At 42.9% G+C, this 23,921-nt stretch overlaps 1 protein-coding gene and 1 long non-coding RNA gene across 5 annotated transcripts in view; one reads left to right on the top strand and one right to left on the bottom strand.

Moving 5' to 3' along the window:
- Positions 1-2,045: 2,045 nt before the first annotated feature.
- Positions 2,046-23,921, bottom strand: part of ITGA6 (integrin subunit alpha 6) — a 71,879-nt gene continuing 50,003 nt past the window's right edge. For 2 of the 4 annotated variants that reach the window (XM_044913678.1, XM_044913676.1), the window contains 16 exons: positions 23,774-23,872; positions 23,493-23,554; positions 19,087-19,247; positions 18,773-18,916; positions 17,391-17,506; positions 17,082-17,271; positions 16,910-16,993; positions 16,736-16,815; positions 16,505-16,582; positions 16,315-16,417; positions 14,781-14,954; positions 13,628-13,726; positions 13,426-13,536; positions 13,227-13,325; positions 7,567-7,692; positions 2,046-2,215 (listed from right to left, as the gene is read on the bottom strand). In XM_044913678.1, coding sequence (XP_044769613.1) covers positions 2,054-2,215; positions 7,567-7,692; positions 13,227-13,325; positions 13,426-13,536; positions 13,628-13,726; positions 14,781-14,954; positions 16,315-16,417; positions 16,505-16,582; positions 16,736-16,815; positions 16,910-16,993; positions 17,082-17,271; positions 17,391-17,506; positions 18,773-18,916; positions 19,087-19,247; positions 23,493-23,554; positions 23,774-23,872 — 1,888 coding nt within the window. In that variant the 3' untranslated portion in view covers positions 2,046-2,053. Of the gene's footprint in view, positions 2,216-4,354; positions 4,485-7,566; positions 7,693-13,226; positions 13,326-13,425; positions 13,537-13,627; positions 13,727-14,780; positions 14,955-16,314; positions 16,418-16,504; positions 16,583-16,735; positions 16,816-16,909; positions 16,994-17,081; positions 17,272-17,390; positions 17,507-18,772; positions 18,917-19,086; positions 19,248-23,492; positions 23,555-23,773; positions 23,873-23,921 lie in introns of all 4 variants that reach the window. The other 2 variants (XM_021702995.2, XM_044913677.1) reach the window with 2 other exon arrangements.
- Positions 9,548-10,704, top strand: LOC110592024. Its single transcript, XR_002481072.1, has 2 exons — positions 9,548-9,623; positions 10,666-10,704. It is a non-coding gene; the product is annotated as an uncharacterized LOC110592024 (long non-coding RNA).

Genomic DNA, 23,921 nt, shown 5'->3' with positions numbered 1-23,921 from the left:
TAAGAACTGTTACTCTTCACGCCATGGTATCATTGCTAAATGACATCTCCCAGTTTGTAGGTATCTTGAATAAAACCATCTTTAAGATCATTTTCTTTTGACATCAACTGTGCAATAGAGCCCAAAGGGGAAAAAAAAAAACCCTCAATCACAGAAAATATCAAAAACTTGAGTTTGGCTCCATAAAATAAAAAAAGCAATTCAGGTTTTTTATAATTTTAGAGTTTGTTTCACATATGTTGTGTTACTAAGCAATGAACACTTTCATAAAAAAATTTATTTCACACTTTTATACAAATATCCACAGGTATTTTCTAATCATAATTTTACAGTGCTAGTTAGTATTAAAATGTATCAAATGCAAACAGACCAGTGACTTGACTTGAGATGACGTTTTTAACAAACACCATTACATTCTTTGTTGTTGAACCAGCCCTCCACCTCCTCCCTCCCTTTTAGGACTCTTTTTTTTTTTTTTTTTTTTTTACAACAAAGGTCTATAGAGACTTTCAAAATATCAGCTGCTTGGCAACCCATAAAGCCTGTGCATTCGGTTACAAGTTACCTACCTAAGCAAGAAACGGAGATGTCAACACTGGTATGACCTGTTTTAGAGAAATTTTTGTAAACAAAGTATCGTTTGTAAAACTATCTTTGTGAATGAAAATTCCAAGGTACAATGAGAATAATGTCCTTAGTATCTTAAGGGCATACGATTTCTGAAAAGAAAAACCAAGCTCCGAAGCAACAATGGCACATACAGTTGTATTTTGTCCTGAAAGATTGAGATGCTGCTTATACTAGATCCAAACAAATTAGCACCTGTTTGTGTTATGCCCCATATAACATTTTGAAGTAAATTTTTAAAAATTCAGATTTCCTATCTATTCAATGTCTCTTGAATGTGTAGAAATGTTTTCCTCCTCTGCCACTTAATTTTTACATTTAAAATGGTAGCGCAGTCCCAAAGTAATTTTGGGGAATATAGCGTAGGAGGAAACAAAGCAAAAACCAGAACACTGACTCACTGATTAAATGATTCCAGTAACATTTAAAAACGTAAAAGCCATGATGTTCTGACTTCTGGTATCAGATACTCAGTAGTCTCACGCTGGATCCATTTGGACCCACCGTAGGCACCAGCCCTTTCTTTCAGTATTTGCAGCAGGGCCTACACTGTGCCAAAGTTCAACAAACCAACCCCTCATTTCTGAGAGATCCTGAAAGTTACAGCACAAAATATGCAGATCTCACACAGGGCTCTAAACTCAAAAATATGCACTGTCTGATAAGAATTAAACATCTTACAGTTAAATCCTATTTCTGAAACAGTCTGGGTCTGGAGAAACAGGGTGAGGGCTGTCATGAAGGGAGATGTAATAACTTATAAAGGATTTTTTTGTGTGTTTGCACTAAATTCAAACCACATTCTGATTGTTTAATCCAACTGGAAGGGTAAACTGGAGAATCTTTGGCCTGTCAATAACAAAATGGTTTGTAAAAAAGAAAAAAATAAATACCACATACAAGTAAGTATACCTAGCATTCAAGTCTGTTGCAGCCGTGTGTTTTAGTGAACAGGAAGGGTGAGACCAGGATGTTGTGTGGTGTGAGGAGGATTCACACATCTGGGAAAAGACGGCAGGATGGCCACATCACCTATTGCACATTTCACTTCAGAGAGCACTCGGCATTGAAATGCAGCCACCCCGACGGCCCGGGCCTAGGGGAAGAAGGGGTGCAGAGGCTGAGCCACTGAGGACGGCCGGCCCTGGCACATGCCAAGCAGCCACACCGAAAACAAAGGCAACCCGGAAAGTTAAATGAAGGCAGTTAAAGCAAACTCCACTCCAACAGTCTTAAATGCGGCTGTGCAAGCCCAGGGAGCCTCAGGCTACACGACAGCATCCACGGTGAAAGCTGTAAGTTCGGACCGTGCGTAGTCTGTCTGAAAGTAATATTCAGGTATGGAGCAGGCTTGTAAGTCCACTTAGATTTCTGAGTTAGTGGGGGAAAAGCAGTTTGGGTACTGTGAAGCTTTTTTGGGCCCCTTTTAGGAGTAGCTTTCATTTTCATTCCACCTTGTGATCCACTGTTTTTTTTCAAGGTTATCGATGTATTTTTCATCTTTGATCTCCCGCTCTTCCTTCCGGATCCTCACAGCATGGTAGCGGGGAACGCTATCATCGTACCTAGAGCGTTTAAAGAATCCGCACTGACCAAGGGGAGAGAGAAGCAGAAACAAATTAAGTACCGCAAGAAAAGCAAGTGCACAAAATGGGAACGTCTAAGCTTTCTGTTCAGCTATGCCTACCTTTGGATGAAGGAAAAAAAAAACACATGGTTTCTATTAAGAAGGAACTAGTAGGTTGAAAAGACACAACAGCCAGTGGGGATAAACAAAAGAGAAGACAGCTGTGAAACTAGAAAAGTTTGTTTTTCCATCCTATCTTTACATTTTGTAACAATGTAGTAAGCTAGCTCTTTACTAACAATTTCAGTTATGGAACAGTGCTTCCATTTTTTTATAATCACAACACTATATTAAAAAGATCTCATTTTCAGATTATTAATTTTAATTTAAAGAACAATCTTTTTAAAGGCCACAAACTAAAGATTATTTCATCATGCCTCTCTTCCACTAACAAAATGGAATCAAATCACAAATATTTTGCCAATTATTATTTGAATATGCCAGTGTTCAAACGAGTCAGTTTAAGAATCTTCTGTCCCCTGAGGCTAAGTACACATCTCTCATTAGCTACAAGGCAATTTACACTGCCTGGATTTCCTGTTGTGCTTCCAAATTATTAAGCTGTTTCATTAATAAATCACATAGCAACTATGTCCTATAATAAAATCAATCATGTACTGCAAAGAACTTGAGGAAAGTATCCCATTGAATTTCAGAGCAACCCTCATATTTTCTTTTGCAGAAGACATTTACACTTAAATTATTAATGTATATTTTATTCATTTTTAAAAAATATTCAATCTGATCCAAAGTAGATTTTTATTGAGATCAGGAAATTTTTTAATCAAACTGAATTTTTTAAATGAATAAAATATATGTTTCATGGAAAATATGTGTTTTTGATTTAAAAATGCAGCTAGGAGGAGGATGAGGAAGATACTTGGAATGAATGGTCAATGTGTACCATTTAACAGGAACAGAACATTTATGTTGAATGAGGTTATAAAAATGGCATGGGGCAAAGTGAAATTAGATTTAGTCATCACTAAATCATTAGGAAAAATGGACCAAGAAGTTTTGTTCTAAGACCATTTCCACATGGACTCCTTTATTTTGTGCAAAAAAACCAAAATACTATTACAAAACGTGGCTCTTCATTAAAAAAAAGGAAATCAAGGGTGGTATGTAGGACTGAAGTGGAAAGGCTGGGATTCATCGTGACAGTGCCATGGAAAGGGATTACAGGAGTAATTCCATCCTCTTGTGCCCACAGAAATCGAAAAAGGAATTACCACCAATTCCTGTTTCCATGGATTTACAGACTAGAGAAGCAAAACACGAACTTAAAAATCATCCGAGTTGAGTAAAATATCTAGGAACATGAAACAAGGTCAAACTCCATTACAACATATTTGAAACCGTAACTGTCCAGAGCATTTTTATATTAGAATTTTGTATAATGAAGGTCACTTTGGTAAAGAACCATTTTCTGAAATTGGCCCTCATGTCCACCAGGTCAACAGTCATAGTTTGTTGTAATGGTTTTTGACCTGTAGTAGATATACAGGAAAAGGAAGTTGCATGCTTAGCTAGCATAAACAATTACTGAGCAACAAAAGCATTCCAAGCCTTCCCCCATCACTTTATAGCAAGATCAAAAAGGACAGTGAGAAAGCCTTCCATCAAGAGAAACACAATGTTTCCAACATGCAACAGGTTAATTAGGCAGTCAACACAAGCTTCTATCTGTGGGAAATCCCAAAGTGGACAAGAAATCTGCAATGATTTCTTATTCATCTTTGAAATTCCAAGTGGGATGCTATATACTGGGATTGACAACAGCCTAGCAACTGGGCTACTAGGGAGGTCTAATGCCTCTTTTTATGTGTACAACGATTCCAATCATCTTCCTTGCTGTGGGTGATGTTTAACAACACAAAAATAACTCACCTGCAACAAAAGATTTTTTGTGCATTTCTTAAAAAACAAAACAAAACTGAGCTTTCAAGTGAAATAAAATAAATCCAAGCAAGGCAAGCCAGTGTGGACATTTGGAAACATCTGTTAATGGGACACACACAGCAAGCTGTTGCTCTTAACGTTAGCCACCACAAGCCTAGCAGGTCCCACAGCTAGCAATTAAAAACATTGATCAATTACCAATTACAGAAGCAGATCAATACTAGGCATCAGAAGTAAGCCTCTCTTTATCAGACGGCTGAGCATGGATCTCAGCCTTGTGATAGGTGGCATCATAATGATCTTTCTTATTTCTCTTGAAGAAACCACACTATAAGGAAGCAAGGTATTTAGTCAGTTTTACAGTTTTGTGTATAAGAGCTAAACAAAAGAAAAATCTTAGATTGTAACCCGTTTTCTAGTTATAGCTTGTTACAGAGAGACAACTTACGGATCAACCAGAACTGAACAGCCACCACGCTATCTCATACTGTGACGGCAACCAAACCAACCTGACTACCATGGGTCTCTGGTCAAATACTTATAGGGATGACGTTAATCAGCTAATTGAGTTTTCTATCTGTAACCGAAATCCTGAGGACAAAAAAAATCCTAAAAGGAAAATCATATACCCATCTGACTGAAGCTTTGGATGGTTTCTTCATGCAGGAGAATATGAACTCTAAAATAGGCAAAAGATTGACTTCTGCAGTTTTTCTGTGACAAAGAAGTTTGCTAAGATTTAGCACAAATCCAAATAAAATAGATACTGCATTTTTCTATCTTTCACAGTAAGTTTTATATAGCTACCACCATCTAGTTGAGGCCTTTGGATTTGTGGGCAAATATCAATTCGAATACACCATCATGAAAGAATGATTGCTGTAGTTTTCCCAAATTCTGAACCACCAGGTAACCCTTAAGTGGTGGGAACCTATGCTCCTCAGGTTAGGTCACTCTAAATCAACACAGAGGTGTAATTCCACTTTTTACTATAATTTCCTTCATCCAAAGAGGGAGGACTTTTTCTATTTACTTGTTCGTAAGGCTGTGGAACTGCCCTTTGAAATATAGCTTGGTAAAATAAATCTGCCCTCCTGGAAAATTCTGTTTCCTAGTCTGGCAACTCATTAAGGTAAAAATCTAGATCTGTTTTGTACAGTATGGTAACTACTAACTACATGTGGGTATTCAAATTTAAAAATACCTTAGTTGCAACAGCCACATTCCAAATGCTCAGTAGCCACGTGTGTCTCACTGGATAGTGCGGCTTCAGAAAATCTCCATTATCACAAAGTTTTACTGGGCAGCACTGATCCAAACCCTTCATCTTGATATCTACTTGTGACTCCCTCCATTTAATACACAGTGAACACACCCAGCCAACTTTCAGTAACACATACTGATAAATAGGGTTAGGTGAAGGAATGAACCAGGAACCAAGAGTCCTGGTCCTGCTTCTAGCTTGGCAACATTCTTAATATCCACAGGCATGAGCATCCTTGTTGGCAAAATGAAGGTGACTGGACCAGCCTGAAGGAGTTTTCTCTTTACCTCTAAACAAAACCCTATGCAATATCCTGGTATTTAACGCAAATAACATCAGAACGACTCTAGTTGAAGTGGGGATATTGGCTCTAGCTGCACCATAGCTTAATCTTGGTACCTATGTGGATAGGCAAAACCCAACTTTAAAGGCCACTGAACTCCAGTCCTTTCTGGCCCTTAAGTTCTATGATTTTAATACATGAAACAAATAGTCCATTTTCAGAAAGAATATCAAAGTAATAAAAATGGTCTTCATGTAGGGGTTATAGAGGTTGTCTGATTACTTTAGAGTTCACTTACGAGTTCTGGATACTTTAGAGCTACAAACAACCCCTGAGATCATAGTCCAAGCCCCTTAACTAAAGAGCTAAAGTAAACCAGTGCCTCAGGGAGATGAAATGATTTGCCTAAAATTATAGAGCTTGGGTTTCTTAACCCACTGCTATGACTCACCCTCATTAGAGATTACCAGTAAGACCTGCTCTGAAAAAGACTGTCCTTGTGACCTCCTCCAGAAAGCACACACAAAGCCCATCCTCAAATATCAAACTTCAGATTGAGTTTTTGATACCAAAATAATTTACCGAGCATCTCCTATGGCTGGCTGTGCTGACCAGAGAAACCTACTGCCTGAAGTGAACCTCAGAGGTAGGACTGGCTAATATCCAATGCAGGGAGGAGTCTTGGCATGAGCAGTCACCAAGCTCCAAATCACACATTTGGAGGACACCAGAAAATTATCTCAAACCGGCAAAAGGAAGTTACTTGGAAAAATAACATAAAAAAGAAATGTCCAATATTTGAAAGTGACAATATCCTGAATCCTTGTCAATTATACTCTTGGATCCAAGGGAAAGGATAAAGATGGTTTGATCCTAGAGACTGTTGGTAGAGGTTCATAAGCTTTTAATCCAAAATCCACTGGACCAGACAGGTTTGGAAATCTAGAATTTTGGCATTTTAGAAAAGTAGTATGTTGCATACATAATGCCACATAATCAAAACATTATTAGTTTCACAGCAGAACCATTAAATAAAGGATAAAGAATATAAATAGCTTCTCTTCACATGTTGTCAAGTTTTGCTGCCAAGTAAGTCATTATGAACTTTCAGCTTTCAGAGTATCTTGCAATTTCTAATTGTCGATAAGGGACTGTGAACCTCCATTGGTCACTGAGAATAATCCAAACTCTACAGGTCATAATCTTTGGCAACAAAAGTATGTATCCATCTCATTACACACATTTTTATAATGTAGACTGTTTACTGGCAGAAATCAAGGAGAAGATACTAATTTTATTTGCAGGACCAAATTCTAATGAAGAACATCATATTAAACCCAGATCTTCCTCATGTTTGATAGAGGCAATGAGGATCCCTTGCAATGCAGTTATTAATTTCATGCTTTTCTATTCCTAATCTAGCTGCAACTGTCACAAGCCCCAGTGGCTACCACAAACATTTCTTTATAGAAGTTGAAATTAACAGGGATACAGGTTCAGATTAATGTGATATCCAACAATTTGGCTTAGATTCAGAATTTTAGATGAAGAAATTGCTAAAGTATTAACATTTTTTAAGTTATTTGCCAAACATGCTAAATTATGTGAAAAGCACCTAAATTTATTTAAGAAACTCCTTCTAATATACAACTAATATACTTTTAAATATCAGGTACTAGGTATATATACAGTTGTTCATTGTAAAATTCTCAAGTTTGCTCTATTGGCAAAGTTTCATAATAAAATGCTGGGAAAAGGGAAGCATTCCAAAGGAATGTACAGACTATCACTGTAAATTCACTCTTTTAAAAAACATGAAATAAAGTTTAGGTCATTAGAACTCAAATGCCAAATAGGACTTACCTTCCATAGTAAAAACACTAAGAGAGCAAGCATCAAAATCCCAGCGAGTATAGCCACTAAGATGATCCACCAAGGTACTCCTGAATACTGAGCTATGGTCTTTGAGGGAAACACAGTCACACGAATCTATGGGGCATAAAAGAAAGCACCATTGTAAGGGGGCGTGAGAATACCAGGAGTTTATAGTTCTAATTCTGCTTCCAGACGCATTTTGAACAATGCAGCCTATGGATGAATGAGATGCCTTTTTGATGTGAGATCTTTTCCCAGAACCTGGAAAATGCTGGACTGCGTTTTGACAAAGTTATTTTTTGGATAACTCATCTTTTAAAAACTTTTGTATTGAATCAAAGTAGAGGAAATTGTATAATAAAGCATCCTTTTTTTCATCACCAAGTTTCAACAATCGTCAATGCACATCTTGTTTCATCCATATAACCAGGTATCTTGTTGAGAACAATCACCTTCCCTTTTCATTTTTAGTAATGGAAATAAAAGGGCCATTTTATGTATAATTAGCCTATATTCCTTACTTGGATTTAAAGATGTTGTGAAATATAAAAATAAGGATGGAGTTGCATTGCTGATACTGTTTTAACTTTTCCTTAGGATGTTAAGACCCTCATGCACAACAGAATTTCCTGAAATGGCCTGGAGCGTGTTCTTCGACAGTGTATTTGGATCAAGTAGACCCTTTGAGAGGTGGCTTCGAGCTGTAAGCAGCAGCTGATGAGAAGCCTAAGCTCTAGACATTTGATAGTTGGGAAATACCAATTAAACAGAAGTAGTGTTTATTCAGAGATCTAAAAAGTTGCTTCTGGCAGTTTGCAACAACTTGGTTCTGTGCATTTAGGACTCTCAAGTGGATTTCGTGATGCCAGGAGACTATTTTTCACAGCTTGTAAAAGACCTCGTGATTGCTAGGAGTATGATTTCGTAAACAGAGTAGAGAGCTTCCAGTTTGAAGTTTCTGATATTTCTGACTTAAAATGTAAAGTGAAGGGTAAACAAAAAGTACGAGTCTTTAAGTTCTGAGAAGTGTTTTCAGTCAGGTACTATTAGTATTGAACCCCGGATGCTGCCTAAAAATGCTTCCATGTCTGTCTACATTGTGCTTCGATTAAAAAAAAAGTTTTCACTAAAATACTTCCCTTTCTACTTATACTAGAAAACAGCTTCTCAACCTCATCTGACTTCAGAATATACTTTAAAGCAAGAGAACTGCGTTTCTTGGAACATTTAAGAGCAAAGAAGTCAGTTTTCAGCCTGCTATACCGACTCTAACCCCTTTATCAGCTACTATGTTTCCTGTTATGCTCTCAGTGAGGTTTCACTCAAACTGCCAGCCAGCCCCCCCCCCGGAGGGGGGGGTGCCCCATGGCTCACTTCCCCTTGCCTCTCTCCCTCCAACAGTCACCCCAGCTTTAAGCTAGAAAAACGCTTTCTTGAGGTTACTGGGTCTAGCACAGGGGCATCCAGGTAGTGGGAAGAATGGTGAAAGATCAGGGATAAAATAGTGCACTTGATGTGACCAGTAAGCTTGCCTACTCTGAGCCAAAACAAAACAACGTTTTGGCTCAATGAGCCTGTTCTGTATCACTTAACTTTGCTTCCCTATCTTGCAGAGGGAAGCATACAGTACATCCTTGGGGGTAAGGTGACAACCTGGAAGGGCCATCCTCATTTTTTTTTTTTTTTTAAATTTTATTTATTTATTTGACAGAGAGAGACACAGCGAAAGAGGGAACACAAGCAGGGGGAGCAGCAGAGAGGGAGAAGCAGGCTTCCCGAGGAGCAGGGAGCCCGACGTGGGGCTCGATCCCAGGACCCTGGAATCATGACCTGAGCCGGAGGCAGAGGCTTAACGACTGAGCCACTCAAGCGCCCGGGCCATCCTCATTTTTAAGAATAAGCTCTGATAAACCTGGAAGTGGAGAGTGGTCCATGGCAGGGGAATCAGCCTTATAATCAGACTGTGTACCAGAGCCTTTTAAATGGCTAATAGAGGAAACCACTCCTATAAATGGCAGTAATCCAACAGTATGAGAGCTGAACAGGTAACTTTCTGATTTCGTGGTGGGGGGGGTGGTGTATGTAGAAATCCAGCTGCGAGATCTAGCCCCAAGTCTGGCTACCATTCAAACCAGATTTGGGAGCCTTTTAGAAACCATAGAATAACTCACTAGGCATCAAAGAGGACAGTGACAGGTTGAGGTGAGTAGAAATTACTCAAACTCCAAAAAGAATTTTTGGGGGCGGGGGGAGTTCTTTAAAATCTAGGCATTTCCATAAGGATGACCTATGCACATGCACTTCATCCATCATGTGCCCATGAAGGGGAAATGGGGCTGAAGCTCTGCTACACAGTCAGTTCCATCATGAGCGAGCAGTGCTTAGACCTCATTCACTTGCTCACTGCCAAAATCGTTTGCCTGAATCACTCTGTAACGTCATACCCTCTATTCTTACTGAACATCAGTAAGAGAAATCACTCCATGAAGGTATTTTCATAGCTTTCAGAAAACTCTCTATTACAGACCTCATTCCCTTAGTGAGCGTTCCTCGTATCAGAAACCCATCTTGTAAAAGGATCCGTATCTCAAATTCTCCGAATTTAGAGCCGAAAGAAGAAAATCACATTGCCCTGAAGAATGATGTGCCTTTTACCTACCATATTTTCTTTTATCTCTGGCAGCCAGAAAGCAGATACTCTTTTCCAACTTCCTTAGGAATGAAGTGGGGGATATAGAAATAGAACCAATAACAATCCCTTCCTCGGCTCAATTCAACAATCATCTCCTGGTTCACATGGACCATGAAATTCTTAACAGTTCACATGGCGTATCTTATCAAACTTTGGCTTCTCTAGCATTCGTGCAGGGAAGGCAGACAGTGTGTCCTTAATAAGTGCTTGTAAACTGGATGCATTTCATGGATGCTAAAATGTAACCATTTTATCTGGTTCAGTTAGGTGACCAGCTCTCTCAGACTTTGTTCTAACAGGGTGTTGAAAGTGTTGTATTGAGAAGTGAACACAAAACTCTTAAAATTAGTTGGGTTATAAGGAAACTAAAAGGGTTTTTTCCTTCCTTTTTAAAGCCAGGATTAGAATAAAGCAAGCAGTTTTAATATGAAGACCAAAAGACAAGACTGAGTTACCCCACCTCCTCTGCTTCTATCTTCAAAGAAAAATGATCTTCGGGCTGGAAAATGCAACAGATGAACCAAGATAAAGATAAAACTGAAACCCACAATAAGTGAGGGAATAAAAAAGGAAAGCATCCTAACACATGAATTAAACTTAAATCTTTAGGCCCAGAAAAAGTACACTCTAAAATACTAAAGAAACCTGTATATAGGACATCGGAGCTGTTGTCACTCAGAAATCAGAGTCAACAGAAGAGGTACCAGAAGACTAGAGGCAAGAAAACATTTGTTTTCAAGACAAATGCACTCTAGATACAAGACATTAATCCATTCATGTATCCACCAATTATTAAACCAAGGAGGATCACAGCAGAGATCCCAATTCCCATTAGCATGCCTGAGTTCTCCAAGCCCTTACATGTAATGCCCAAGATAAGCTCACTTTCATTTGTGACCCAGCCGCTAGACTGGATACCAACACCCCAGTTCCATCATCTTCCAGCCAACAAGAGTACTTGATGAGGGCTTGTGAGTCCAACGTCTGGTCTCCCCTCCACATGCCTGCCAGTCCTATGACCCTGAGGGAGAGACAACCTTTCTTGGGTTGTTTTCTCATCTGAATTTGAGATCTGGGGACTTAATGGGAAGCAAGTGTTACAGAGTTAAGAATAGGAGCCCTGAAACCAGACCAGTTTACAGGTTTCAATTCAGGACCCCACTGGCATCCCCTGCTGTGCCTGCTTCCTTTTTTGGAAAATGAGTACATCTACCTTGTCATTCTGAGGTTTAGAGGACTACAGATAATTAATGCATTATTAATGTCTGTCCGTTCCCTCTAAATTGTGTGTTCTTTCCCCAGCTCTAAAAACTCAGTGATTCTCCAGGTTACTGGTTGCAAGTTTCAGAAAGCTATGGCTGCCGCCTCCAGTCAGAGGGGCAGAAAAGGGCTTCTCAGGGAGGTTCTGTTCAGTTGATAGTCTCTTATGATGCCTTATTGGTAAGAGGCAGGAAGGTGAGCTGGAGTAGCATGCAGAGATGATCTAAGGCCAGGGTGACCGGATGTCCTGGTGAGCCTGGGACAGTCCTGATTTATAACCCTTGTCCCAGCATCCTGCCCAGTTTAGCATCTGCCCCAGACAAACATCTCTGGGTTTGGATGATAGATTTTAACAGCCAGGGATCACTGTATTCAGAAACCAGTGCTCAGGGAGGCTCACTGCATTTTCAGCTGGCTCAAAGGTCCGAAGCCAAAACTTCCATTGGCACATCAGTAGATCAGCTGAAGAACGGTACGTCAGTCTTTTTCTCCATTCAGTCTCTTTTGCAAAACACTCTGGTCCATGACATGCAGGCATTGTATCTCAAGAGCATGACACAAGCCCCTGTGGGCTCCAGACCCCCACAAGGAACCCTTCCCAGTGTGCCTCCACAGCCACTGCCCCCAGTTCTGTTCAGTACTTTTCTCAGTTGCCTGGATGAGGACATAGAAGCTGTGCTTCTCAGCTTTGAAAAAGATAAAGGGATAGAAAGCTAAGAGAGAGCAAATGATCAAGAGTCAGAACTACTCTGTGAACTGAAATGACAGACCACAAGCCAGCCACCTAAAACAGGAGATATTTAAAGGCATGCATCTAGATTTTTAAAAATTGCTCAAGGAAGGGATATGGGAGCTATAGCTTGACAACACATCCTGCTGAAAACACTTGGAAGTTTCAGCAGAACAGAAACACAAAAACAGAAGCTGCTGGAAGTACAAACACAATCTTCTGTATACACCGAAAAACCAAGTTTTAGGCTGACTGATAGCAGCGTGGGGCCGCGGTGTTGGGAGGTAAAGGCCTCACGGTGAGCCGAGCGAGGCAGATCACACATCCGCACCCTGCCCGCCCAGGAGTCACACTGCCGGACCAGGGCCAGCCCAGAAAGGAGAGGGCCTGGCCTGACGGGTAGCTGAAGAGCGGGAGGCTCTGCTCTGAACAGAATGAGAGACCTGTCCAAGGGGCTTGCCTGTTTCCTTCAGTTACTCCAAAGGTTGCTACATGGCTAAGAGAAGGGACTTATTTGGGGCTTGTTCCAAGGGGCATAACCAGGGACCGATTTTATAAGATTCAACTCTGGATTCATATATATAAAGAGATCGTTTCTAATAACTACAGCTGGCCACACGTGCCGTGAGCTACTCCATAAAGTGGTGGTTACCATCATGGGGACACGTGCACTGGGGATAGTTTAAGACCTGGGGTTTCTAGAGAGGTGGGAGGTGCACCCATTCTTTCTCAAATCTACCCTGTGCACTGCAGAACGAGACGATCCTAGATGTTCTTTTTCCAGTGATTCTGTTAAAATACAGCTTGGAGTGGAAGCCCCTTAGAGCATCATCGGACTTCTCCTTAATGGGGGTAACAGGGTTGTGAGGGGGAGGACTGCCAAGGTAGCGTGTCCTCAGGCTGCGGGCGTGTGGTGGAGAAGGAGTGATCGGCTCTGAACTCTGGGATGGCGGAACAACCTCTCACCTGAGTGCCTGCGTTTGGCAGCTTGATGTTCTCGGCTGCGGCGGCTACATCAATGGAAGCCCGCGTGAGAATGTCCAAGTAGTTCATTTTGGAATATTCCTGTTTGGGGACAAAGTTAGCAAATGTGTTTAGGAAGTGAGAAAGGTCCTAAGAGATAGCTAATTGACTTCCAGGGGACAGCCTCGAGGCAGAGCCGAACCTCTAGAAACGTGCTGTTCCATAACCTCGAGCGCAGAACGACAGAGGCCTTGCTGTCCAGCCCTCGCAGCGGGCAGCTTATGTTCACGCAGTTCACGTTCATGCTGCAGTTCTGGGGAGAAAAGGGTGGTAGTTAAAATCCAACAGTAAGGGGCATCCTGCCACCGTCTGCCCAATACTCACGGCTGTTGAAAAATACTTACAAGAGTCTGATATTTTCTTTCAGCAAATAAAGAAAATTTTCCGCTCTCATCTATCTGTTTTTCAGCAATTTCCCGTTTCCTTCTTGAGCTGTGAGACTCCTGAAAAGAAATTATATCCAAAATAGTTCTACTTAATGTAAAGGTCACAACTGCATAGACCTCAGCACTCCCTTGCAAATGATGCCAAATTCACATAATCAACAATTAATATTTTCCCATCTCCTGTCACCAAAGGCACAGAAACAATTTAAGTGTAAAATCCACAAATGTTCCCATCTCATTGCAAGTTTATTGATTCAGGTAGTTTATTCCCACTCTGACTTTAAAACTCAGGTGAAGAGAAAGCGGGCTTTCTTTGTTCTTCTGTCTCCTCCCCAAACTGAGCATCCCGAGATCAGGCATCACATCCCAGCCCTATATCCCTAGCACCCAGCTCAGTAACTAACGCGTGGTAAAAAGTCAGCACATCTTGAATAAATAAATGACACCGACGAACGGAAAAAAGCAAAAGAATGAGTATGTGACTTATTCAAAGTAGAGTCCTGAAAACTAACCCATGTAAGTAGTTTTAAGATAGCATTTTCCTTAAGATAGGATTAAGAGTGCGGGCGTCTGGGTGGCTCCCTCGTTAAGCATCTGCCGCCTTCAGCTCAGGTCATGGTCCCAGGGTTCTGGGATCGAGCCCGCATTGGGCTTCCTGCTCAGTGGGGCATCTGCTTCCCCCTCTCCCTCCGTGTGCTTGCTCTCTCTCTCAAATAAATAAATCTTTTTAAAAAATAAGTAAGAATGAAAGCTTTGAAGGTCTCTTGCTAAAGTGCCAGTATCTTTTGTAATGAGTTTGGTTATATTGGGAGTGAACACTGGCCCAACCCCAGAAGCACATCCCAGTCCTCTTTATAGGTCATACTGGGTCCTAAAACTCCAGAAAACGTCATTTCCTTCAACAAGCACTGAATCACCCTGACTGATGGGCCATAATGGTAGCCAATCAGCAGAAATCCTCAGCCTGACTTGGTTACTCAGCTATAAGAGAAAATGTGACACCAAAGAAGTCAGCACACCACCATGTCACTTTCCTCAGGAAAGTAAGGATTTTCCCCACAAAAGTCTGCTTCCCTTATTTACACTATGAAGACAGAGGGTATCAACATACCTTTAGGTTCAGGAAGTTTATTTCACTTCGTGGCTCACAAGCTATGTTTTCCAATCCTTTGGATTCTACTTTCACCAAATAAAGCAACCATTTGCCGTTGCTAATTTCTTTTGGCCACTGGATATTCAAGGTTGCTGTGCCAAGGTTTTTAAGAGGTTTACCCAAGTTAATTACCTGTTAGGAAATAATACGTATTATATCTCAGTGTAATTCTCTCAATAGAAAATTAAGTAGCAGCTCCTGTGGCCAAGGGGGGAAAAAGAAAGGAAATATCTGGCATAATCCTCCAGTGAAAGCATAGGCTCCAAAAATAGACTACAGATAGATAGGGCCTCCACAATAGAGATGCATGCCTAGGCAAGGTAAAAGAGAAACGATTGCTCCTTTAACCCAGGAACTACTGTGTGCAAGAGAATCTGCAGCGTAGACAGGCCATGCTCTCAACATGCTCTGGGAGGGTCACGGGGGTCTGTGAGTCTCTGTGATCGGCCTGCCCGGCAGAGGAGTCTGGGCCACGGCGGCGCGCCAGCAGCCTGCTCCGGGGAAGCCCCACCTTATGCCGAAGTCAAGCTGCCCCTGTCTCCTACTACAAGGGGGTGCTTGGGGAGCAACTGAGAGCCTGAGTGAAACCGTTCATGACGGCCGTGAATCAGGAGTCCGAGCCGGGAACACAGCAACTTCCTGCAGCGGAAGCCAAATGAGGAGTGAGCTGTGTGTGTGCGAGGCAGGACTGCCGTGGGCCCCAGAGACACCTCCTCGCTGCTGCCGCCGCTGCTCCCTGTCACAGCTGTGTCTGCAATGCTGAGACACACAGAGCGGAATTCAGCCCCTCACCCCGCTGGAGTCAGGGGTGGGCCCTTCTTGCCGTCTCAGACTTTCGCCTCCACTATGGCCACTGTGCTGTCTCGGCATGCTTGAGCCATGCAGACCCAAACCCACAGATGAGTTATGAGTCACTTCTGCACCATGAGCTTATGTTCACCCAACTGGGCTGAGAGTCACTGGGATTCTTGCTTAGAAATGCTTCAGAACAAGCAGGAGTGTCCTCACGGGCGCCGGGCTTGTAAAACGTGAGGGAACACGAACCACACGCGCTAAGAGACAGGACCTCACGATGGAAGAAGAAAATCCTAACACATTCTAAAGCCAGGTATCAATTACTTTGAGATTTGTGTCACGGACAGACTCGGGGCGGGGGGCGGGGGGATTCCTTTGTCTCTGCACCACTTATACATGAAAACGCTCTAATAAGAAAATGACCAAACTGAACTGGATTCTGAACAAAGTCCATGTTGAATGACAGTTGTGTTCTCCGTTCTGGAGGACAAAATTTTTACGGTAAGCCAGTATGTGCTTTAAACATTGGTGAACTCACTTTTAACTGAGGATTTATCATGCTTATTAATATTTATTAATGTTGATATTACACATTAAAGTTACATATTCACATTTACTAAAATTATATTACATATATTATCAGATATAGTATATGTTCACTTTTGGTATATATAAAAGACCAAGCGCTGCAACTTACCCTGAACTCATACTCTATTAAACTTCCCACCTCATCTTCAGATTTCATAGCTTGCTCACCAACAACTGTACCTCCAAAATACACCTGGGAAGGTTTAGCAACTCTGTTAAATTAAAAAACACCAGTTTTAGCGAGGATTGTAAATGGTTCTTTTAAACACTGATTTGTTATGCTAAACACAAACACTTACCCAGAGACCGATAAAAGCAGTTCAATAACCACTTTTGCTGTAGCTGTAATTGAAGCCAAATTATCTTGATTGCTTGTTCTGAAAATGAAAAGGAAACAATAGGGTTTCATTTTAACAGTCAGTTTTCTCATTACAATTACACTTCTTTTATGAGTCAGAGCAGAGCCAATTCATTGACTGGCTGTGTTTTCATGAAATAATTCTGAATGGAAAGGTTGAAGTAATTCTTACGTTTCCAACTTCATATTAATATCCAGATCTGTGGTGTCGAAGGTGACCTCAGTTGTACTTAAAATCAAATAAAAAGTCACCTGCAGAACAGAAACAGACGTTAACACAGAGCAAGCATGCCGACCCCGTGACAGCATGAAACAGCACGACGCAGTATGCAAAAGCATCACCTACACTGGAATTTCTTTTGAAGGGATTTCCAAGCTCACAGTCCGCTTGCGAGCCGTTCTGATTGGCAACACAACTCAGCTGCTTCTCCTGTAACAGAAAAACACGAGATCACCAGCCACTCGTGGGCCCCCGAGGCTGGCCGTCTGCCCCCCCCTGCTGCTGTGAGACCGCTTACGGGGAAGGCCCGCAGTTCTCGGTACGCCGAGTAAGTGAGAGTGTCGGGAAAAGCTGCCACGAGCTTGGCCTCGTGAGCGTCATCTCCGTCCTTCGCGGGCGCCCTTGGATCGGAAGGGCCGTTGGTCACTGTTATTTCTAAAGCAATGTCCTTCTGGTCTTTCAGAACTAGTTCTGGTACACCTTTCCGACTATAACACACATACACACACACACAAAAACACAACAAAAACGACAAAGAGCTCAGTACGTTTTCAGTAACCCACTGCAAAGCCAGTCATTTTTGCTTGGAAGACAGAGTGAGTCTTACACTGGTAAGTAAGAAAACTTGTCTTGATTTCCTTCTCGGGTACAAAATTTATATTCTAGTTTAAGGTTGCTGTTACATACATTGTCGTCTCCACATCCCTCTTTTAAGAAGTGCACCTGGAGGAAAACAAAACCATTGTTGATTTGGGTTTTTTTAATTTTTATTTTTTTAATTTAAAGTCAATTAACACATAATGTACTATTGGTTTCAGCGGTAGAGGTCAGTGATTCATCAGTCTTATGTAGCACCCAGTGCTCATCACATCTCATGCCCTCCTTAAGGTCCATCACCCAATCACCCCATCCCCCCACCCCCTCCCCCTCCAGCAGCCCTGTTTGCTTCCTAAGATTAAGTGCCTGAGGGTTTGTCTCCCTCTCTGGTAAAAACAAAACCACCGCAACAGTGACAGCCTTTCCCTGTGCAACAGCTACCATAGCAGAAGCTTCAAATGTACTCTGCCCTGCATCCAGTGCCTTTAAGGGACCCGTCTTGAACAGAGCTGTGTTGTAAGCACACCCCGACCAGGCCCCTGAGGTGCAGTCAAGAGCATGAGCCCTGCAGCCGCACAGGTCCACCTTCCAAACCTGGCTCTGCCACACACTTAGCGTTGGGGCTTTGGGCAAGTCACTTCACCTTTCAGAGTCCAAGTGTCACCACTGGTGATATGGGGATGCCACCAGCCGACTTTAGAGGGATACTGTAAGTACCAATAATAGTGATGATGCTCTGTCAGGGGGCCATCAGAACCAAGAGCCACAGAGTGGATGCTCCAGCACCAACTGGATTTTGACAGCAGGTGCACCAATGCCAGATCAGGATGCCACAGGTCCCCAGCCTATTCTCGTGTCTCAGCCACCCTAAACCCTAGCAAACAGGCCCCACCTCATAGGAGGCATAGGGCAAGCCATACAATAGGAATTGTCTTCCTAAGATTACATGCGCTACATTAGCCACTAAATGACTATTTCATGGCTAAGGAGCTTTATATTCCTTGATTTAACGTTCAGACTAACAAGTTTATCTTCTACATTTTAATGTTCTCAGTGGTAAAATGCAGTGTATTTTTCTTTCTAGCAAATGGCCATAGGAGAAACTTGATGTGAGAATGAGTTCTGCCAATTATACTCTCAGTAAGTCTCAGTAAGGCCAAAAATTATTAAGAACAATACTCTCCGGCTCCAGATTGTATTCCATGTATTTCTATATTTGTTGTCAATTTGGGAAACAAATCTCAAACTCGGCATATATTAAAAAGCCTATTTATAATACAAAGGAAGGGACTTTAAAAAAGCAAATCACTAGTCCTCCTGCCTTCAGACACATGTGATGTAGCATAATAATGTGGCAGAAGCTTTGGCAATACAAAAGTCAGGAAGACTTACATCTCTCTGAACTGTCTTGGGTTCGTTTGAATTCAGAATGGGAAGAATCTCTGGAAGTGAGTTCACTCTCCTCCGCGTGTTTGGCTCTTGGATCTCTACTGAAGCAGTTACCGGAATGGGACGCAGTTTATCTCGGATATTTTCCTGAAAAGTATGCGGAGTGAAGCATGGTATCAACGCCACTGGGGAGCTCCAAACAATGCTTTCTTTTGTATAAGAGGCTGCTGGTGTAAGGTTCAGAGATCCAGCTATGCCACCATAAAACCCAGCTGCTGTCCCTTCTAACGACCAACCTGACTGGTGGCGGGCCTCACCTGGAGCCAGAGGGTCTCCTCTATGCACTCCTTCTGCTTCTGCCTGGTCAGAGTTAGCTCTTGCGTATACTTGGGCTCAGAGCCTTGGTTTCGAAAGTGAACTCTTGATGACAGCCCAGATTTCCTTCTCTCCTTTTCAGCCTCAAGTGTGCCCAAAATGGCTAGATAAAATAAACAAAATCCTATGAACTTCGAGTATATCCATGCACAGTTCAGCTGTAAGGACAGTGAGTTGCCTTTTAGGTCATTCTGATTCCTTGTAGATTACTTTTCCCACTGCCCTTGTTACTGTTCACATTTCCTGGGAATGTACATTTTGACTGATTTATGGCGTTTCAGGTCAAGCTGTCCTTTCCTGCCCGCTGCTAAGAATTTGTGAAGTTAAATTTCCACTGGGCCACCTGGGGGAGCTCGAGAATCAGTTAGAAGCTCTGAGCAGCTGATCCAAGGATTTCTGGCTAAACTTCAGGAACTCTGAGCACTAAAGACAATGGCGGACCCAGCACTCCTGAAAGGCCTGCACTGACTCCCATTCAGCAGTCTGTTGCTTATGTGGCCCCATTCAGCAGCAGCTTCTCCTCAGGTCTGTTGGGCATTCAGAACCTCAAGCCCCAGCCAGACCTACTTAACCAGAATCTGCATTTGAACAGGACCATCAGGTGGTTCTTAGACACATTAAAGTTTAAGAAGCACTGATAAAGGATAGTTGTCTAAAATGGGAATAATACATATTAGAGATAAAGAAGTCTTTTGACAACAGGAGGAGACTTTATTTAAGAGAAATGAAAGGTAAAACACATTCCTTTTAGAGTCTAGAGGGCCCATTTGCCAGCTACTGTATCTCCCACACCAAAGTTTCCAACCTCCAAAGGCCTAGAAGGCACATCCTGTTCTCGATTACCTCTACTAATGGTGCTCAGCAGAGGCAAGCCAGGATTTGGATGATCAAAATCTCATTTCTCCACTTCAGAATGCATTCTTTGCTGGTTTGCTGGATGTAGTTACTATGTTTCTTTATAGGATCATATTTAAATTACGCACATTCATTCATTCATCACTAACCATCAGAAGGGGAAGCAAACCAAAGTGTGTATAGGGCCAGAGAAGGCAGCCTCAAGGAAAAACTCCAGAAAACGCAGAAAATGAATCACCCATGTTCTAATATGCATGTTGGAGTTCCGAAGAGGCCTCAAAGATCTACTTTAGTAGATCTACTTTAATATCTGCTTTAATACACTCCTCTTGAAGAAATGGAGGCCCACAGGTAGGTGACTGGCCCAGGATCATACAGTGAGGGGCAGAGGCGGCGCCAGCTTCGAAGTCTCTGTCACAAATACACAAGACAACTGCTTTATAAAGCCTCTTAGATGTCCAGGTTTCCACTTCCTCCAGGCCTCTGCATGAGTTGCTCTCTTCCTCTGCCAGCTGGACCCTGGCCCTCTCCACCTCCCCCTGACTACCTAACTCTGCTCCTCCTTCGGATCTCAGTGTGGACATCACTTCCTCCGGGGGGACGTTTCTGACCTCTCCTGGGGGATCGGACGGTATTCCGTTTCCCCACTCACTACCCTTGGCCGCTTTGCTGTGACTGCCCCACCGCAAAGGCGTGGACGGGGACCACATCAGTCTGCTCGCCACTGTGTTCCCCAGCAACGGGACAACACCTGATGTAAGTATGATTTTAGAACAGCTGAACGGAAGTGGGAGTGACCGGCACCACATCAACACACACACCAGTGCACACAGAGACACGCACACAAACAATAGGATGTTATTCTTATGCCGAAACAATAGCTACTGAGATACGCAAAGACCAAAATTTAGAGACACTGACAGTTTCAATAGTAATTTGTGCCAAATGGAATGTGCCTCCATTTTAGCCTTGTAGCCTTGACATCATCCATTTATCAATGACCTGTTAACTTCACAACGAACCAGACGAAGGCTCACATGCTGAGTGCCCCTCATGGCAAAAGCAGGGGGAGGGTGCGGGTGCATTAAAACCGTTTATCTACCAAGCCCACTCTAACCTTCCCTAACCCTCCAGACAGTTCACATCATCTTAAAATCCTTGCAGGCCACCTTTGCTGACCTTTTGAGGGGCAAGCCAAGTAGAATACTCATTAAGGCTCAATTATAAATATCTGCATGTATGGAACACCACATCTGAGGACCACCGAGTTACAACAGCCTGATCAAACAATAAGCTCACATTCTCAGACACTGGGAACGGATTTTAGATGGATTCACTTATGCAGCTTGGTGGAAGTTCTATTTGAAATTAGAATTTCCCAGTACTGTGGAACTACAGGCACGGAAAAACAGGGTCCCTCTAAACGTCTTCACAGAAAAAAGTTCTATCCACGATAGGCCATCAGTAAACACTCAGCTAACAGAGTCGTAAACAAACACTTCGTTAATGGCACAGTTACTGAACATGAAATCAATACATAGGGCATCAAATGCTGCATTAAAGCTAGAACAAAGTTTGTGATTTTATGAAAATGACTGACGTGAGGGAAGACAAGGACAGCTCTGATGAGACGTCACATCTACGGTCAGAGTGGTGTGGGACAATGACATCCATAGAATAAAAATGTTTCCCCATTTCCTCTCCTCATCTAATCAAAGAATCACAATTTCTCCTTGTCTCTCTAGTCTACTCCAAACACAGTGGTGAAACGCCTGTTATCCAAACAGGCAAGTGTAAGGTATCGCGTTTGGGTAGACATAACACAAACAATACTAAGTGTGTGAGAAATCCTAGAAGACGTTTTCTTCTCCATGAAAGCCGTGCCAGGAATCGTTTCCAATACTCAATGAAAGACCAGCCACATCAAAAGGCAAAGTGAAAGACCGCCACCGCCCCGTGCACAAACCGTGACACAGCAGCACCAAGCACGCGTCCCAGCCAAGGTCGAGAGAGCCCTGGGAGGGAGGCTACGGCAGGAGACAGCCCAGCAGAGGGGCCAAAAAAGCGAGGGAGGCAAAGGAACTGCCTGCCAAAGGATGGCTTAAAATATGGAAAGGAAAAGTGGGCCTATGACAAGGTGAACTGCGGGAAGACAGACCTATTTGCCAAATTCTGGGATATTAAAAGGGTATCTTTTCAATAAAGAAAAGAGTAATACTTTACGTAACCAGGAGGAAACTTAAGAAAACTCATTACCTCAAGGTAAAGCAAAAACTGCAAACCACCCTATCCCTCAAGAAGGCTTCCCGTGGTGGCAGGCTACGCCATCATACGGGGCCGCCGGGACCGTCGCCCGACCCGGGATGGAGATCACCCTCACTCTTTGTACTTGCTCTTTGGGGAAAAGCTTTTCTTTAAATTCCCACGTCCCGGGGCGCCTGGGTGGCTCAGTCGGTTAAGCGTCTGCCTTCGGCTCGGGTCATGATCCCAGGGTCCTGGGATCGAGCCCCACATCAGGCTCCCTGCTCAGTGGAGAGCCTGCTTCTCCCTCTCCCTCTGCCTGCCGCTCTGCCTACTTGTGCTCTCTGTCAAATAAATAAATAAAATCTTAAAAAAAATTCCCATGTCCCCATCTTCAGCCTGGAACGGGACCAGGGGGCTTACACCTGAAAACATACAGCTGTTACTAACACCTACCACAGAAGGCTCTGGTGATGATCACCACTGTTAGAGTGTCATTAGCCTTGTCTAAACCTGCAGCAAAACAGTCTGTTTGGGTTATAAAGAAAGGAGGCCGCATAACACCTTATAAATGAGAGATGGCCTTAGCCACAGTAGCTCCTTTGCTCTCCACCACAATCCTATGTAGAAATTCCTATTAGAGCCATTTTTATTACTGATAGGGAAATGAAAACTCCAATGTTGAGACTTGCGCTGTGCTGCGGGGTGAGCCAGCCTCGGAGCTGCAACCCAGAGCGGAGCCCAGGGCTCTGCGTCCTCAAGACCAGCCTGCCAGTCCCCCAGGAGCCTGCTTGCAGGGGCACGGCATGGGTGTTCTGGGCCGGGGAGGCCTCTGGGAGGGGGCCACGCAGTGAGGAGACACTAAGCCAGCAACTCTGCGCGATACTCAGGCTCCGGTACTCACTCTCCAAAACCACCGCCCACCACCTCATAACCGCAAAACCAGTTTCCCACGTTGCTCTTCAAAGGCAGAAATGGAGGAAACGGTTGTGGTAGCAAATGAGTACTTTTCCAAGGCCTGCTGTCCTAAACCATCTGCTCTGGAAAATTCAAATGAGGACCAAATGGAGAGTTAGCCCCTCCTGTGCTTCGCCCTCCTGATTAAAGAGAAGACAACAGATCCACTGAATTCCTTATGCAAGAATTTATGAACCCAGGTTGGCCACTGCAGTTTTATTTTTCTGTTACTTATGCATTACTTTCAACCTGGCAGACAGAACATATATAATTTTTAAAGGTACTGGGTACTTACTTATCGAAGGATTGTAACCTGTGGGTTTGGCAGTGTATTCAAAACAGGCCTTCACCTTGAGGCTGTACAAAATCAAACACATATTCCTTAAAAGATGCACTGCTGTAGTAGGAAAAAAAAAAACAAACCACTCCATGGTCCCCAGGTCTAAAATCCCCCCACTGCCCACGGATGAGCAACATGTGGTATGTTCACTGGACAAATTCCCTGTCCCCTTACTGTTGCCTACAGCTCCTCAGAGCGACAGGGCTACCCTACAGCAGGGCTATGAGAGCTCTCACCATATCCCGCTGGGCGCCCCACAGAATGTTTTCTGGCGGAGATCAATCGTGCTTGGTGTCACGGTGACCGTTTTCTGAATATTAATCACAGGCCGGGACCTGAAATCAAAGGAATAAAACACAGGTTCAGCCTTCTGCTACCTTCAGT

Source organism: Neomonachus schauinslandi, chromosome 3 (assembly GCF_002201575.2).
Source record: "Neomonachus schauinslandi chromosome 3, ASM220157v2, whole genome shotgun sequence".
Classification (NCBI taxonomy): domain Eukaryota; kingdom Metazoa; phylum Chordata; class Mammalia; order Carnivora; family Phocidae; genus Neomonachus; species Neomonachus schauinslandi.
The sequence above is the reverse complement of the archived record's forward strand: the minus strand, read 5'-3'. Positions and strand labels throughout refer to the sequence as shown.